The sequence below is a fragment of the Micromesistius poutassou genome (assembly GCF_964030765.1).
Source record: "Micromesistius poutassou genome assembly, chromosome: 16".
Lineage (NCBI taxonomy): Eukaryota > Metazoa > Chordata > Actinopteri > Gadiformes > Gadidae > Micromesistius > Micromesistius poutassou.
The window spans coordinates 4,398,827-4,413,759 of NC_140286.1; the positions used below are offsets into that span (position 1 = coordinate 4,398,827).

The 14,933-nt window shown below is 45.6% G+C and overlaps 1 protein-coding gene across 1 annotated transcript; it reads left to right on the forward strand.

Moving 5' to 3' along the window:
* Window positions 1-528: 528 nt before the first annotated feature.
* On the forward strand, window positions 529-6,880 carry inhbab (inhibin subunit beta Ab). Its single transcript, XM_084481144.1, has 2 exons — window positions 529-1,679; window positions 4,738-6,880. Exons 1-2 carry the CDS (start codon window positions 1,127-1,129, stop codon window positions 5,535-5,537), a joined length of 1,353 nt encoding a protein of 450 aa, XP_084337270.1. The 5' UTR covers window positions 529-1,126; the 3' UTR covers window positions 5,538-6,880.
* The last annotated feature ends 8,053 nt before the right edge of the window (window positions 6,881-14,933 follow it).

The window sequence follows — 14,933 nt, forward strand, 5'->3', positions numbered from 1 at the left end:
GAGGAAGGATGGCCACGACGCAACATGCCACGACAACCGTGTGAAAACGTGTGGAGCATGTGTGTGTGTGGTAGAATGTGTATATGTTTATGTATGTGTGTGTGTGTGTGTGTGTGTGTGTGTGTGTGGGGTGGAGTGTGTGTATATGTATATGTCTGTGTGTGTGTTTGTATGTGTGTGTGTGTGTGTGTGTGGTGGAGTGTGTGTATATGTTTATGTATGTGTGTGTGTTTGTATGTGTGTGTGTGTGTGGTGGAGTGTGTGTGGTATGAATGAATCAGGATCATACGCTACAGCTCTCTTCCTCCTCTTTTGTCGTGACGTGGACAAACAACGTGGAAGCCGTGTGTCTGTGTGTGCGCACCCCTGTGTGTGTGTGTGTGTGTGTGTGCACGTGTGTGTATGACTCAAAGACCGGGGAAACACCAGCGAGAGAGGATGCTTTAAAAAGAGACGTGTGTTGTAATTACGTCCACGATTCTCCCGGCACTAGAGAGAGGCAGAGAGTACAGGAGAGAAAGAGAGAGAGAGGTATAATTACCAAAGAAAAGCAGGAGAGAGATAGTGAGAGAGAGAGAGAGTTCTGTGACCCTGCCCACTAGTACAAAGCCATTCAACTCAGCCGGAGAGAGCGCACACCAGCAGAACTCCAGACGGATCTATCTCTGAGTGTGTGTGTATGTGTGTGTGTGTGCGCGTGTGTTTGTGTGCATGCACGCGTATGTGTTTAGTGTCTAAATCGGAGAACGAGAGAGGAACCCGACCAGGACACCTTCTGCTCTTCAGCTTCCTGCCATCTCCAGGCTACTTGCTACTTACTGATCCTCCAGGGCTGGTTCACACACTGGAGTACAGCCTCAAAGGGACAGCTTCTTCTTCTTCTCCTCCTTCTTCTTCTTCTTCTTCTTCTTCTTCTACAACGTTTCTGTGTCTCCAGAAGGACCCGAGCCCAATCTCAGATCCTTGGCTGAAGACTTGAGAAGGGATTTCCCTATTTTGTTCCTCCAGAAACCTCAAACGGACAAGAACTTTCTTTCTTTACTTTACTTTTCTTTACATTTTATCTGTATTTCCGTGTTTTTTCTTTCTTCTTCTGCATTTTCTTTTTCTTTGCCCCGACGCCGTCATGACGCTCCTCACTCACCTGCGGCACGCGCCCAAGCGGGACCTGTGCGCCGTGTGTCCAGGACTCCTCGTCCCCACCTCTCCCCACCTGCTGGTGGGGGTCCTGGTGCTGCTGGTCGCCCTGCAGACGGCCACCTCCTCCCCCACCCCCGCCACCGCCATCGCCGCAGCGGCCGCGTCCCTGGACGTCGAGCCCCCCTGCGGCTCCTGCGCCCTGGCTCAGCTCAAGAACTCCTCCTCCTCCTCCTCCTCCTCCTCCTCCTCCTCCTCCTCCTCCTCTTCCTCGCCCTCCTCCTCCTCGTCTTCCTCGGGCCAGACGGACATGGTGGAGGCGGTGAAGCGGCACATCCTCAACATGCTACACCTGAGCGCACGGCCCAACGTGACGCAGCCCGTGCCGCGCGCCGCGCTGCTCAACGCCATTAGGAAGCTGCAGGTGGGCCACGTGGCCGAGGACGGCAGCGTGCAGATCCAGGAGGAGGGGCCGCGGCCCGGGGAGACGGATGGGGGCCCGCTGGAGCCCCCCGCCGAGATCATCACATTCGCCGAGCCAGGTCAGTGTCTTCACAGTGTGTCAACCGTGTGGCTTGTTTATGAAAGGAGTCCAATGCGTTGCTTTGTGTTCGGAGAAGGAGGGTTTGGGGACTAGGAGGGTTTGGACTAGCAGGATAAGGGTTTGGTTTGGATGGGTTAGGGTTTGGACTAGCAGGGTTAGGGTTTGGACTACGAGGATAAGGGTTTGGTTGAGATAAGTTAGGGTTTGATTTGGATGGGTTAGGGTTTGGACTAGGAGGATAAGGGTTTGGTTGATATAAGTTAGGGTTTGGTTTGGATGGGTTAGGGTTTGGACTAGGAGGGTTAGGGTCTGATTTAGATGGGTTAGGGTTTGGACTAGAAAGGTTAGGCTTTGGTTTATATTTTGGTTTATAGTATTGATGAATGATGATGAATTCAATGATTGATGAATGGTCCACTTGCCATTCAAGAACTGACAAACAAAAGTGTGAACATGTGAATGCTATCCATACTATCGGATCCCTGACCAAACACACGACTGACAGAACAGACTGTACCTTTGAAATGTCCCTACTCACACACATAGTGGTTACCAACCACTATTATATCCATGTTATATCACCAAAAACTGTGTTACTCTTCGCTCAAGCAAGCACATGTCCTGTCTCACGTGTGTGTGTGTGTGTGTGTGTGTGTGTGTGTGTGTGTGTGTGTGTGTGTGTGTGTGTGTGTGCGTGTGTGTGTGTGTGTGTGTGTGTGTGTGTGTGTGTGATGTTGTGCTTTGCTTAAACATCCAAGTCCATGTGTATGACGTCACGTAACTATTACAAAATCATGTTCAAGCCTGTGTAATGATCCACCTGTACTGGGGTTGCTGAACTGGACAGGAAACCATGCAGGGCAATGATCATGGGTGACAGGGTAGGGTAGTAGAGAGGAAATGGAGATGAACAGAGACAAAGGAGGAGAGAGAGAGAGACAATGAGAGAGAGACAGATAGAGAGAGAGAGAGAGAGAGCGAGAGAGAGAGAGAGAGAGAGGGAGAGAAAGAGACAGAGAGAGATGGAAGAGAGATAGAGAGAAAGTGCGAGAGAGAGAGAAAGATGGAGAAAGTGCGATAGATAGAGAGAACGATGAAGAGGGGGAGAGAGAGAAAGAGCAAGAGAGAAAGATGAAGAGAGGGAGAGAGAGAGGAAGACGGAGAGAGAGAGAGCGAGAGAGAGAGAGAGAGCTAAAGAGAGAGAGAGAGATGGACAGAGAGAGATAGAGAGAGAGAGACAGAGAGAGACAACATACTCAAAGAGACAATCAAGGCGATGGGCTGTCCGCTCCTGTGGCTACTCGGCATCCCATAACCCCCTGCTGCTGCTCAGACGGCCTTTGTGTTCGGAACAAACCCAGCGTTGCTTCAATGGAATTGAATCCGTGTTCGGATCCGCCATCGGAAGCTCCGTCTGGGGGTCACAAATGTGTGTTCCAGATCATCACAGTGACGGTTCACAAACACACGCGACTTCCTTGCTGCAATGAAGTGTCCTTAACGATGATTTTCGAAGGAATAGATTCCGAATTGGGAAATGTGTAATTGACTAATTAATCAATAGTAAAAAACAAAAAAAGTATTTGGGCCAGAAACCACGTTCCTGGCCTTCCACGTTCCTAACTTTCAATTGGGAATTAAATGGTGAAGTTGAAAGGGAAGCAAAAGTTTTGTATTTGAACATGACGGAATGTTCCATCAGTGTTTTGTTCTTCTCCTTCTTGGGGTGGAACCGAGGTTCTTCGCTGGGGTGCAAGACGTTCTAGTTTAACCCTGGGTGTACTGCAGAACCCCAGAAAACAGGCGTGACGAGCACATTCTCCTGCCGTCTGTTTACTTACATAAATGCACACAATGGCTCCCGCACTATAAATAGTTTCCCTCCTTTTAGAGCCAAATGTTCAATTAAAAAATTCCACTCAAAGGACCCGCCGAAATTAGGGAGACGGTAATGAGGTGTTTGGTTGGGTGGGGGGGGGGGGGGGGGGGGTGGTGGCAGTAGCGAGGGTAACATACCCGGTAGGCTCCAGGCCGTACATAATCACCTCATTCAGCCAAATGTGGCCCACAGTAATTACTCTAAGGCCGCAGAGATGGGCGAGAGGGATGGGCGAGGGGGCATAGAGAGAAAGAGAGAGAGAGAGAGAGAGAGAGAGAGAGAGAGAGTGGAAGTGGATATGGATGGAGAGAGAGAGAAGAGAGGAGAGGGAGGTGGTAGAAGAGAGAGGGAGAGATATGGGAGTGAGAGGGAGGGCGAGAGAGAGAGAACGAGATAGGAGAGAGGAGAAGAGAGAGGGATAGATATAGAGAGGGTGGTTAATGGACACTACATGAGAGGGGAGGGGGCCCGGGCTACTTCCTTGATAGGGACCCCAGGCTTGTTAAGGATGGTGCCCTCAATCACCCCACCCCTGACCAGAGCATCTTTTTTTAGCATTGCATCTGAAAGATCCTGCTGAATATATTTAGCACCATTCAACCGTTCGCTTTGATGTTGAAGGCATTTTTCGGCCCATTCATTCATATGATGGAACAAGAAAGAGACATGGGGGGAGGGAGGTGGATGTATTATAATTATGAAGTGATTAGGATGGGGGCAGGGGTGGTGCACACTGTGTTTTAGAGGTTAGACACTGTTTGACTAATTAAGCAGCTCTGTTCAGAAGTAACTAAGTAAGGACCTGATCTGAAATATGGTGTGGTAATGGTAGAGTTATCTAAACCTCCTTTATTTCTGGGTTGTATTCTGAGGGTCCTCAACTCCATGGTGTACAACTTGGAGTCGAAAAAAGATTTTGACTTTATTTGTTGTGAAACACATAAAGTATTTAGTCCCAAATACCATCAAATCTATCTTGCACGACAACATACAAACATGTGTCCTTCAAAAAAGGAAAGAGGAGCAGGATATTTAGGCCATTACAGCTGACCCTCAGGTCCATGATCTACATACCTGCTCATTCAGCCACCATCAATCCTCCCCTTCCTCGATCCTTCAGCAATGTTTCAAATGGCCTCACAATGCTAACAGCGATTATCTTCTCCTTCACCCCCAGGTGATTCTCCATCCATGGTGACGTTTGACATCACCAAGGAGGGCAGCGGCTCCTCTGTGGTGGAACAGGCCAACGTTTGGATCTTCCTCAAGCTGGCGCGGGGGAACCGGGTCAAGGGCAAGGTCACCCTCCAGCTGCTCCAGACGCCTCAGCGGGGGGCCGGCGGCACTGACCTGAAGGAGGTAGCGGTCTCCGAGAAGGTGGTGGACACACGGCGCAGCGGCTGGCATACGCTTCCCGTTCCGCGCGCGGTCCAAGCGCTGCTGGACAGCGGCGACAGCGTGCTCCACCTGCGCGTGTCCTGCCCTCTGTGCGCCGAAGTCGGGGCCACGCCGCTCCTCGCACCGGCAGACGGCGAGCACGCCAGAGAGCGCGAGCAGTCCCACCGGCCCTTCCTGATGGTGGTGCTGCGGGAGGCGGAGGAGCCCAGCCACCGGCGGGACAAGCGCGGCCTGGAATGCGATGGCACCGCCGGCCTGTGCTGCAAGCGTCAGTTCTACGTCAACTTTAAGGACATCGGCTGGAGCGACTGGATTATCGCCCCGCCCGGTTACCACGCCAACTACTGCGAGGGCGACTGCCCGAGCCACGCGGCATCCATCACAGGCTCCTCGCTGTCCTTCCACTCCACGGTGATCAGTCACTACCGCATGCGGGGCTACGGTCCCTTCCAGAACATCAAGTCCTGCTGCGTGCCAACGCGACTACGGCCCATGTCCATGCTCTACTACAACGAGGAGCAGATGATCATCAAGAAGGACATCCAGAACATGATTGTGGACGAGTGCGGCTGCTCCTAAGAGTTTCACTGTTTAGTCATTTCAGACGGACGCTTTCGTCCAAAGCGACTTTCATCCTTCATGATAAATGTCATGAAGGATGAGGATGAGGTTGAAGGTAGGTCAGGATGGCTCGAGGATGCCTAAAGGATGGTCTGTGGACATTGGGGATTAAACAGAGTGCGGGAGTTGTTTCGGCCAGGAGTTGAACACCCTAGCAACATCACTATCCTGCCCAGTTTCCTTTCAAACTTTTAGATAAGCGTGGACAGTGGACAATACCGCCATTCCCACGCATAAATAGAAGTGTTGTTCTTCTGCTTATGGACGGCCTGTGCAGGGACTCGAGCCTGAAGCGCCTGCCAGAACAGCTCGGTCCTCATTGATAAATAAAAATATCTATTTTTGTTTAGTTATGAATGAACGTGTGGTCATTCACATGCGATCCCATTCCCATGCGATGCCATTCCCATGCGATGCCATTCCCATGCAATGCCGTTCCCATGCAACATAGTTCCCATGCAATGGGAATTGCTGCGCTGCATTTGGAATGCATGAAAGACTGGAGAATTCTATGCAACACAAGTGTGAATCTAATGTCAATATTTTGTTTGTGTTTGGATCATTTTTATCGTTTTGTACATAATGCGTTTACGGTGCGTTTCGAGGAGTCCTTTTTTTGATACATAGTGTTTTGGAAGGTTAAAAGTGTATATAATCTCTGTTGGTAAGAGATACTTGACAGAATTATGTGTGATCAGGTATTGGAGCCAAACACCCACAGCAAACATTTATTATTCATATTGTTATTAATATTATTTTCATTGTTATTATTGTTGTAAAAAATGTTGACGTTTGCACTTTCAACAATGCTATTTTTTAAGTCACAGATTCAGCCTGCACTTCGAAAATTGCATCATTCCAATTAATATGAAGGCTATTGAAAGAAATTGCCAAAGATAGATGGCTGTTCCATTTTTGACGGTTTCTCCAGTGCTAACATGGCTTAGATGGTCACTCAATGAGGCTGCAACCTTCATCCAAGTCAGTTTGGGTAAACTCACTTTTCGATAACGACCTAAAAGGTCTAACTTTTTGGCATTAAACAGTGCTTCAACCACAGCCCATGAACTTAACCCGGTATAAGGCTTCGTGTAACACATGAATTTGTGTTTTTTGTTGTTTTATAATTTATTTACTGTCCATTAATCATTTTCATATGGTCCGCCCATGTAGGCGAGTAACACTAGACAGACTCTCACACAACCGAAACCTGCTCAACTTTTCACAGATACGATTTAGTATTTCCATCAACACACAATGACAGACTTGTGAAATCTTTACTGGCATGAACATTTAAAAGAATAAAGCAAAAAAAAAAAAAAAGATGTCTTTCATGTTCCTAACCAACCTCAACACAACTCAACACAAACATTTAGTTTTAAGCTTTTGCTCAAACCACAACTTATTTCTACATATCCATCTGTGCAGCCAAAAAAGAAGAAAAAATCCTGGGTTAGCTAAGGTAACATCGGGTCTATGAATGAAGGGCGACATATTAATTGGGCTTGGGTCACTTGGCAAAAGGGATTGTGCGCCTGGACAGGCAGACATATTCATAGCTGGCGTCAACCCATTTATTGTTATACTATAGTTCCACTTTTTGGCACGCTAACAAATATGTTGACCGACTGAAGTGTAATTTTCACAGTTTTTGCAATTACTCTCTAATGGAGAAAACGTTTACTTTCTTATTTAGTGAGCGGTAAGGGGAGGTCCTCAATGTTTTTATTTTCTTTCAGACCAGTGATGATCAGTACACAAGGACACTTCAATATCAATAACGGTGCTTTCATTGGAGGAGGATGATCATTTGATGGTAGACAGAGACTCTTGTCTCCAGGTGATCTGTCACTACGAGGTCAAACAGGCTTTCCTCACTTGTACAAAAGGAGAGAGAGACAGAGAAAGAGAGAGAGGGACAGCAAAAAGAGAGACAGAGAAATGGGGAGGGGGGGGGGGAGAAACCTAACCGCCAGCTCTTTGTTTGACAGGGGAAAACTGGAGCAGGACTGTACAGACTGAACGGCTCCTGTTGTTTTTTCCTCTTTCCTCGAATGCCCTCTTTTGCCCTCCCTTCTGCCTCTCTTTTTCCTGTTTTCCCCTCCTTCTCCCCTCTTCTCTCCCCTCTTCTCCAGGGGTATGTGCCAATGGGGTTATGAACTCCTTCTGAGTTTACGGCACTGTGCCCCACAATGTCCTGCTGACCGGGCCGAGGTCGCAACAACTGTCTCTCTCTCAACAGATGTTCTGTTGGACTACTGGACCCACGGAAGACAGATGAGGGGGTTCAGGGTGATTGAGGGAGTACAAAGACAGGGTTGGCATGTGGGAGAGTAACCTTAGAGTAACCTTATTAATAAATGATCACAGCACATCACTGTTACTAAATGGGAGCCTATCAGCCTCAGATTTGTTTCTAATGAAAGAGAGTAGGCTACTGTTTTGTTTTCTATCTCTCTTCAAATCTCAGTTTAATAATGGTCATGAGATCGCAGAGAGAAATGTTATCTCCGTCAGTTATACGAGAGACGTAGACAGCTGATGTCCAAATCGTCTCTGGAGGTGGTGTATGCAACATTCGTCTAGTTTGACTACAGATCCATTGTCGTCTAGACCCGAATCTCTCACTTCACGTGCTGAGCTCCTACGTCACCTGTTGTCAACCAATAAAAAGTGGTAGGGGGCGTGTCATATACATAATAATCTGAAACATATCTGGGCTGTGCGTACCTGTCCCACAATTCTACGAGTCCTAAACCTTTCTTTCTATTTTTAAACCACGATTCTCCGCATTGTCCAAAGCCATGTAAACTGGTACATCACCTTTACTACGTCTCCACCCATCTCTCTCTGCCCCTACCTGGCTGAGGCGAGGCGGTTGTGAGCATGTTGTGCCTTTCAAGTACACAGGATATCATCTTTATCTTGTGCAAACAGGGCAATAGACCCCTACCCACTTAATGTCCTGCATCTGTAATCAATGTCCAACAATTGTTATCAATGTATTCACCGTCTAACCCCTACCTGCTCCTTAATGTCTCCTTATTCACTGTCTTACCCCTACATGCTCCTAATGACCTGTCTCTATATTCACTGTCTGACCCCTACCTGCTCATTAATGACCTGTCTATATAATCACTGTCTAACCCCTACCTGCTCCTTAATGACCTGTCTCTATAATCACTGTCTAACTCCTACCTGTTCATTAATTACCTGTCTCTATATTCACTGTCTAACCCCTACATGCTCCTAATGACCTGTCTCTATATTCACTGTCTAACCCCTACCTGCTCCTTAATGACCCGTCTCTGTATTCACTGTGTAACCCCTACCTGCTCCTTTTGACCTGTCCCTGTATTCACTGTCTATCCCCTTCCTGCTCCTTAATGACCCGTCGCTGTATTCACTGTCCAACCCCTACCTGCCCCATTACAACCCGTCTCTTCATTCACCTACAATACACATTTCTCGTCAGTGAACTAGGGTGAACTTTACCATTCAGAAACTTTCGAAACAGCCTGGGTTTATTGCAGGGCTTTTCTCAATCCCGCACACTGTGTAAACAAGGAGCGAAGAGTCTATTATCTAATGGAAATTATTAAGTCAATAAGGAAGGAATTTGGACAAATAGTCAAAGTACATGAACCTTGACGACAAGAAGAATGACCAATCTGTGGGAACTGCCTGCTGGTTTCAGCAGAGAATAACTCCCAGGAGAGATACGGGGGTATGATTTGCAAAACGGATCTACAACCTGAAAACTACAGAGAATTATGTAACTGCTACGTATTATTCTCATCTTCATAATAATGATATAACATATAATGAGATTCACAAATCAGCAAACAAAACAACACAACACAGACTAATATAATGTGAGATTCAGAAAGGAAAAACGAATAAGTGATGAATTACCTATTACATTCCCTTTAAACAATGCAGAGAACTCAGGGCCATCCCAGTAAAACACTGGCAACCTGATACACCTTACAAAGTATTGATAAGACTTACACTTTTTGATAAGGGTCTTATAGTGTTATTGTGTACTGTATCAATCATCTCTCAGTTATCAGTTAGTGTCACACCACTATTCATTCACTCTTTTTTACAGACTGATCAAATGATAAATGGACTGATAGCACTTTTCTAACCAGTGGCCACTCAAAGCACTTTTCAATATCGCCTTACATTCACCCTTTTAAACACACAGAACCAAGTCAGGCCGAGTTGGCTTCTGTCCAACTGACAAAATGTCAGCTGTTTCTTATGCAAGTTAACAAACAGCTGGACTGAGGTTTGAAGTAGACCAGCACTGGGTTAATGCAGATAGTTAAAGCATTTAAGCTTTGGTATAAGGGTTAGGGAATGTCTGAGACATGTTATCTGGACACCTCATCAGTGTTTCTTATAAATAGACAGCAGAGCCGTTCAAGGCGAGGGGACTGTGGGCAGTGGCCAGATGATCTGTAGATTCAAAGTGTTGACGAATATGTGATCCAACCATGTGACACATCTGAGCCGATCCCGACGCCATGTAACAACCGCTTTGAATGTACACCAAAAGAGTTGACTCAGTTTCTACTGCTTTAAAGTAAAAAGTAAAGTGAGCCTATTTAAGAAGGTTTGTGACGGTTATGGCGGGCCGTGATGGCTGCATGTTATGATGGCTACATTTCTTGAACCAATGCAACAGGTTTTATTTTTATTTAATTTATTTTTTATGGAAAGTTGGGTCTGTTTTAGGGGTAGTTAGTGGTGATGGTGGTAAGGTTGGTTATGGCTGGTAAAACGGGGTGGTTGATGGTTATCTACCGTATAGGTTGGTTGCATACGGGTAGTTAAATTGGTATAGGATGGGGTAGTAGTTGGTGGTTAAGGCAGTTGTGGTGGTTTTTAAAAGGTGGTTGAATTGGATGTAGGCGTAGCAATGTTGGTAGTGGTGTTTTCGTGGGGAGGTTGTAGCGAATAACCATCCAAGCCCAATCATTTACTTAAAAAACAAACATTGCTCTTATCCTGCCATTCAAAGTGATACGAAGCAATTGATAGCAGTAGTAGTTTGAATAGTAACAATTCAGTGGTCAAATTAAAGTGTTCCTCAGAACCAATAAAATATTAAAGACAGTCCAATATTCACACGATTAGTTTACTTTGATTTTAACACTGTGTCCACTTGCTCATGTCCAGACGCCCACACAATGATCCTCTCCACACCTCTCCATCAGATATTACTCATGCCTGGCAGCAGAAGGGAGAGAAGGAGAGGGAGCAGAGAGAGAGAGAGGTGATGTAGAGATGACGAGAGAGAGGTGATGTAGAGATGGAGAGAGAGAGGTGATGTAGAGATGGAGAGAGAGGTGTAGCAATGGAGAGGAGGATGAGAGAGAGAGAGAGAGAGAGAGAGAGAGAGAGAGAGAGAGAGAGAGAGAGAGAGAGACAGAAACAGAGACAGAGACAGAGACAGAGAGAGAGAGTGGTCGAAATGAAGAAAGAGGGAGGTAGAGAATGAGATAGAAAGAATGAGGGAGAGAGAGAGAGCGAGAGAGAGAGAGAGAGAGAGAGAGAGAGAGAGAAGGAGGGAGATTCCACAAATTCTCCTCCCCCTCCTCCTCAGTGGCTCCCCTCTTGCTTCCCCAGCCTGGAGCGGGGGAGGCGAATAAGGAGGAGGGAGGAGGAGGAGAGGAAGGGAGAGAAGAAGGTGGAGGGGGGAGGGGGTCTGAGTCAGCGCTGAAGTCACGGAGGTGGGAAGTTGTAAAACGTGACAGTAGGTGGACGCAGATGAACCTTCTAAATTTACACCAGCTTGACGAGAACTCGCCAACGCCACGCCAGTGCTTAGCTACAGCCTCCTGGTGTGATGTCTTAATGTATTTCAGATGAAATAAAAATAAAACGCCCTACAAGGACTTCTGTGTTTACTAGTCATCGCTACATGGCTCGCAGCCTTGTTTCAGTTTTGTGGCATCCACACAACCAATGTTTCCTCAGGGCTCCAACTGCTCCAAAATCTCGTAAAAACCAACAATTACTATCTGTTAAAAAATCGGAATCAATGAGTTTTGTAAAGAAATATGTTAGAGCAAATTATGAAGTGAGTTATGGTCAAGTCTATTAAATAAAAGTATATCTGTTAAGGCATTTTTCTCAATAACAGTCTCCTAGGGCTTCAGAAGCCCGTATTCAGGGTACTTGATTCGATTGCTGATGGCTGCTGATTACCTGTAGGCATCCACTGACTGGAGAACAAAACAGGTAAGCAGTACTAATGGTATGCTCAATCACTTCCTCTTAGATGCTAATAATCAGTTTAGTGGTGATTGGACCTTGCTTTTGGTTGAGAGTAGGAGGGTGTGGGGTGGCTTTAGATCGAACATGCCAGCCAATGAACTTTTAACAGAAACATACTTTTGGACATAGGATCAAAGCAAGTTCTCACAACAAAAGGGGGTTATTGTCTGGGCGGCTCAGTTCACAGCCGACTCCTTGAAGCTTGCGTCCTATTACATAATGTTTGCTAATCTGTTGTATTTATTTTAATAGCTAGCAGCTTGGAAAGCCTTTGTGTTAAGGAATGTAAGCATGCCCCCATAACTTTTGTCTTCAATGTTCATTAGAACACGTTGGCCGAGAGCACACACAGACATTTTTATATTATTAAGTGTTTGGGCAATTATCTCATGGTACATTATGTGTGCATTAAGTCTTTATCATTAAGTGGCAAGAGGTGCTCTAAATCCAGCTTTGTTCTAGAAAACATATACACTTCAGCAGTCTATTGTTTTCTGTATTAAAGCAATTTCTGTTGAGTTCTGTTGTTCTCTTTTAAAGGGTTGTGAGTGTTATTGGCCATGTCTCCCTTTGGGGCAAGAGAAGACATGAGAACAGGAGCTCAACCTTGTTACACACTGCATTTAAATGAAGTCGGTTTTCTTAGGTAATATATAATTGTACACTTACTTAAGACCCCAATAAGATCTGAATAAATCAAACCTTCCCCCTTTTGAAGGTTCCTTAATTAAGAGCACAGAGACTTACTAATTAATGTGGGGTCTATGAACAAGAATAACTGTCAATTAATACCTGCCCTATCTCAGAAGACAGGAAGACCTATTGAATTATCCATAGAACTGATTCTAATTCCTCAATTCACAGATATTCTTCTTCTGCTGCTCTCTAGTGGAATTCAACCATATAACATTGACAAATTAATGATACTTAACACACTGATGGAAAGTATTTAAGAATGGTAAATAATCAACATGTTTTCATCCATACGCTCCAAAAATGCAGCTGGATAAATTATAATCAAGATTGGAAGACTTGGGAATTCATGCTATATCACATTAAAAACCATTTGCTGTATCTGGTCAGTTGTTTTGCATGAAAAATAGAGGCTAATCAGGCAAGAATATGTCGTTTTGAAAAGCTATCCAGTAATCTGGCTTCACTATGAATCAAGGTTCTGGGCTTCGTGTCGGAATGCATGAATGCAGAACAAGAGAATAAACGAACATACAGGCCACTGTCCAGGGACGGAAACTCACAGAATTCTGATGAACAGATTCCCAAAGAATGACCCAATGGAGACCTTCAAAGAGGGTGGACGATGAGTCATCACGGGGTATGTAAAAACCAGAGAGGGACAATCAGCCAACTCTCGGGGCCCAGGCCCTCTCGAAGGGAACCGGGTCAGTAAAGCATGAAACCAGATGGATCCAGTCAGCAATCAGAGCATGAATCTGGTGGTGGTGGTGGTGGTGGTGGAGGTGGCGGTGGTGGTGTTTGGGAAGTGCTGAGACCTACGGCTTTAAATAAACAGAGACTCTGACCTCGAGGTGGGCATATTGGCCCCTGGGCCACTGGGCTTTGGGGTTGTGGGGTGGTGGGGGGGGGCACTACACAGGGCAGGACCTTGTGCTAAGTCAAGCTCCAGTGTAGCGCACGGCTCTACTCTGCTGTGCTAGCTGACCTAGCAGCCTGTGTACTGGGCTCTAAATAGGCCAGCCAACTCTCTTTCTAATTAGGCAACAAAACCAGCGGGGACCGGCCAACCCTAATGTTCTCTAGCTGGGTTTCTTTACTCGGAATGAAGCTTAGTTCAGCAGGGGGATTTTGGGGGGAATGCTGGGAAGGGCAAAGGTTTCAGAAGGTCTAACGAGAATATGAACTGTCCTTTGGCCCATTCACATGCTAAAGAGCATGTAGGGGGTTGGGGTTATCGCTCAAGGATGTCTACAGGTAGACTGTGGGAATGGGGTATCGAACCCAGGGCATTTCGGCTAATACCCTAGCCAGTACAACACCCTGCCCCTGTGTAACATGAGATAATGTGATGAATACTATAAAACGGCCATTTTGGTTGTGTTACTCCGTCCTTATACGCCAACCCAGCTGAATTCAAAATATCAAACATACTTTAAACATACTCATAGGATTTGATACAGTCAAAACTACAGTACAAAACTGCTATCACAGTCATGGTACCACAATTTGCAGTCATGAGATACAGCCTCAAATGGCTTTAGAGACGGCAACAACACATCTGGATTTTGTTGATAACATGAATACCGTAAATTTTGCCTCTCAGATTTCGGCTCACTTGACATTCTAATGTGAAAAAATTTGTGTGTGTGTGTGTGTGCGCGTGTGTGTGTGTTATCAAATATAGTCCTTAATGAGGAATTATTTTTGTTAGATGTAATGTACATATTACAGGGTGAGTTTTAAAAATGCAATGTTGCAAGGCATAAGGTACTACATTAAACTATTTAAAATGTTCAGCATTTTGTTTTGCCAGTAATAGCACCATCTAGACTTCACTTTGATTATCAGAGACGTGTTTCTCTCCTTTGTCTCTGTAGACAATATGCAGGTCAAGGTAGACCAAGTTGCAGTTGAATATTTTAGTATGCAAAGCAAAATAACAAAGGGCATCATTTCATGTACAATGGCCTAATCTACTATGCGTAAGTCTAATGAGCGGATACCTGCGTCATTGTTTCTCCAGTCCGTCCCTCTCTAGGTGAGCTAGAGAGGGTACCGATACTACTATACCTACCGATACTACTTGCCCCCCGAAAGGCCACAGCATCTAGCAACCGTTTTATACACAAGTTCGTTTATAAAGCATTATAATTATAATTTAAAGATGTATATGATGTATATATTGTTTATATTGAGTAGAAAATATTTCAGAATAAACCTTAACTGACGTGAACACAGTGCATATTTAAAATAATATGAATGTTATTACGAAACGTAACCACTTGGTGGCAGTGCACCGGCTGGTGGACGGACCGAAACCAAAATCGCCTCGACACGAAAGTATTTTTCCGGTTCCGGTTTAGTACGCAA

Excerpts from the sequence above, each read along its gene's own strand:
- inhbab (XM_084481144.1), top strand. The coding sequence starts at position 1,127 with ATGACGCTCCTCACTCACCTGCGGCACGCGCCCAAGCGGGACCTGTGC. Across the intron at positions 1,680-4,737 it reads CATCACATTCGCCGAGCCAG|GTGATTCTCCATCCATGGTG; the intron begins GTCAGTGTCTTC and ends CTTCACCCCCAG.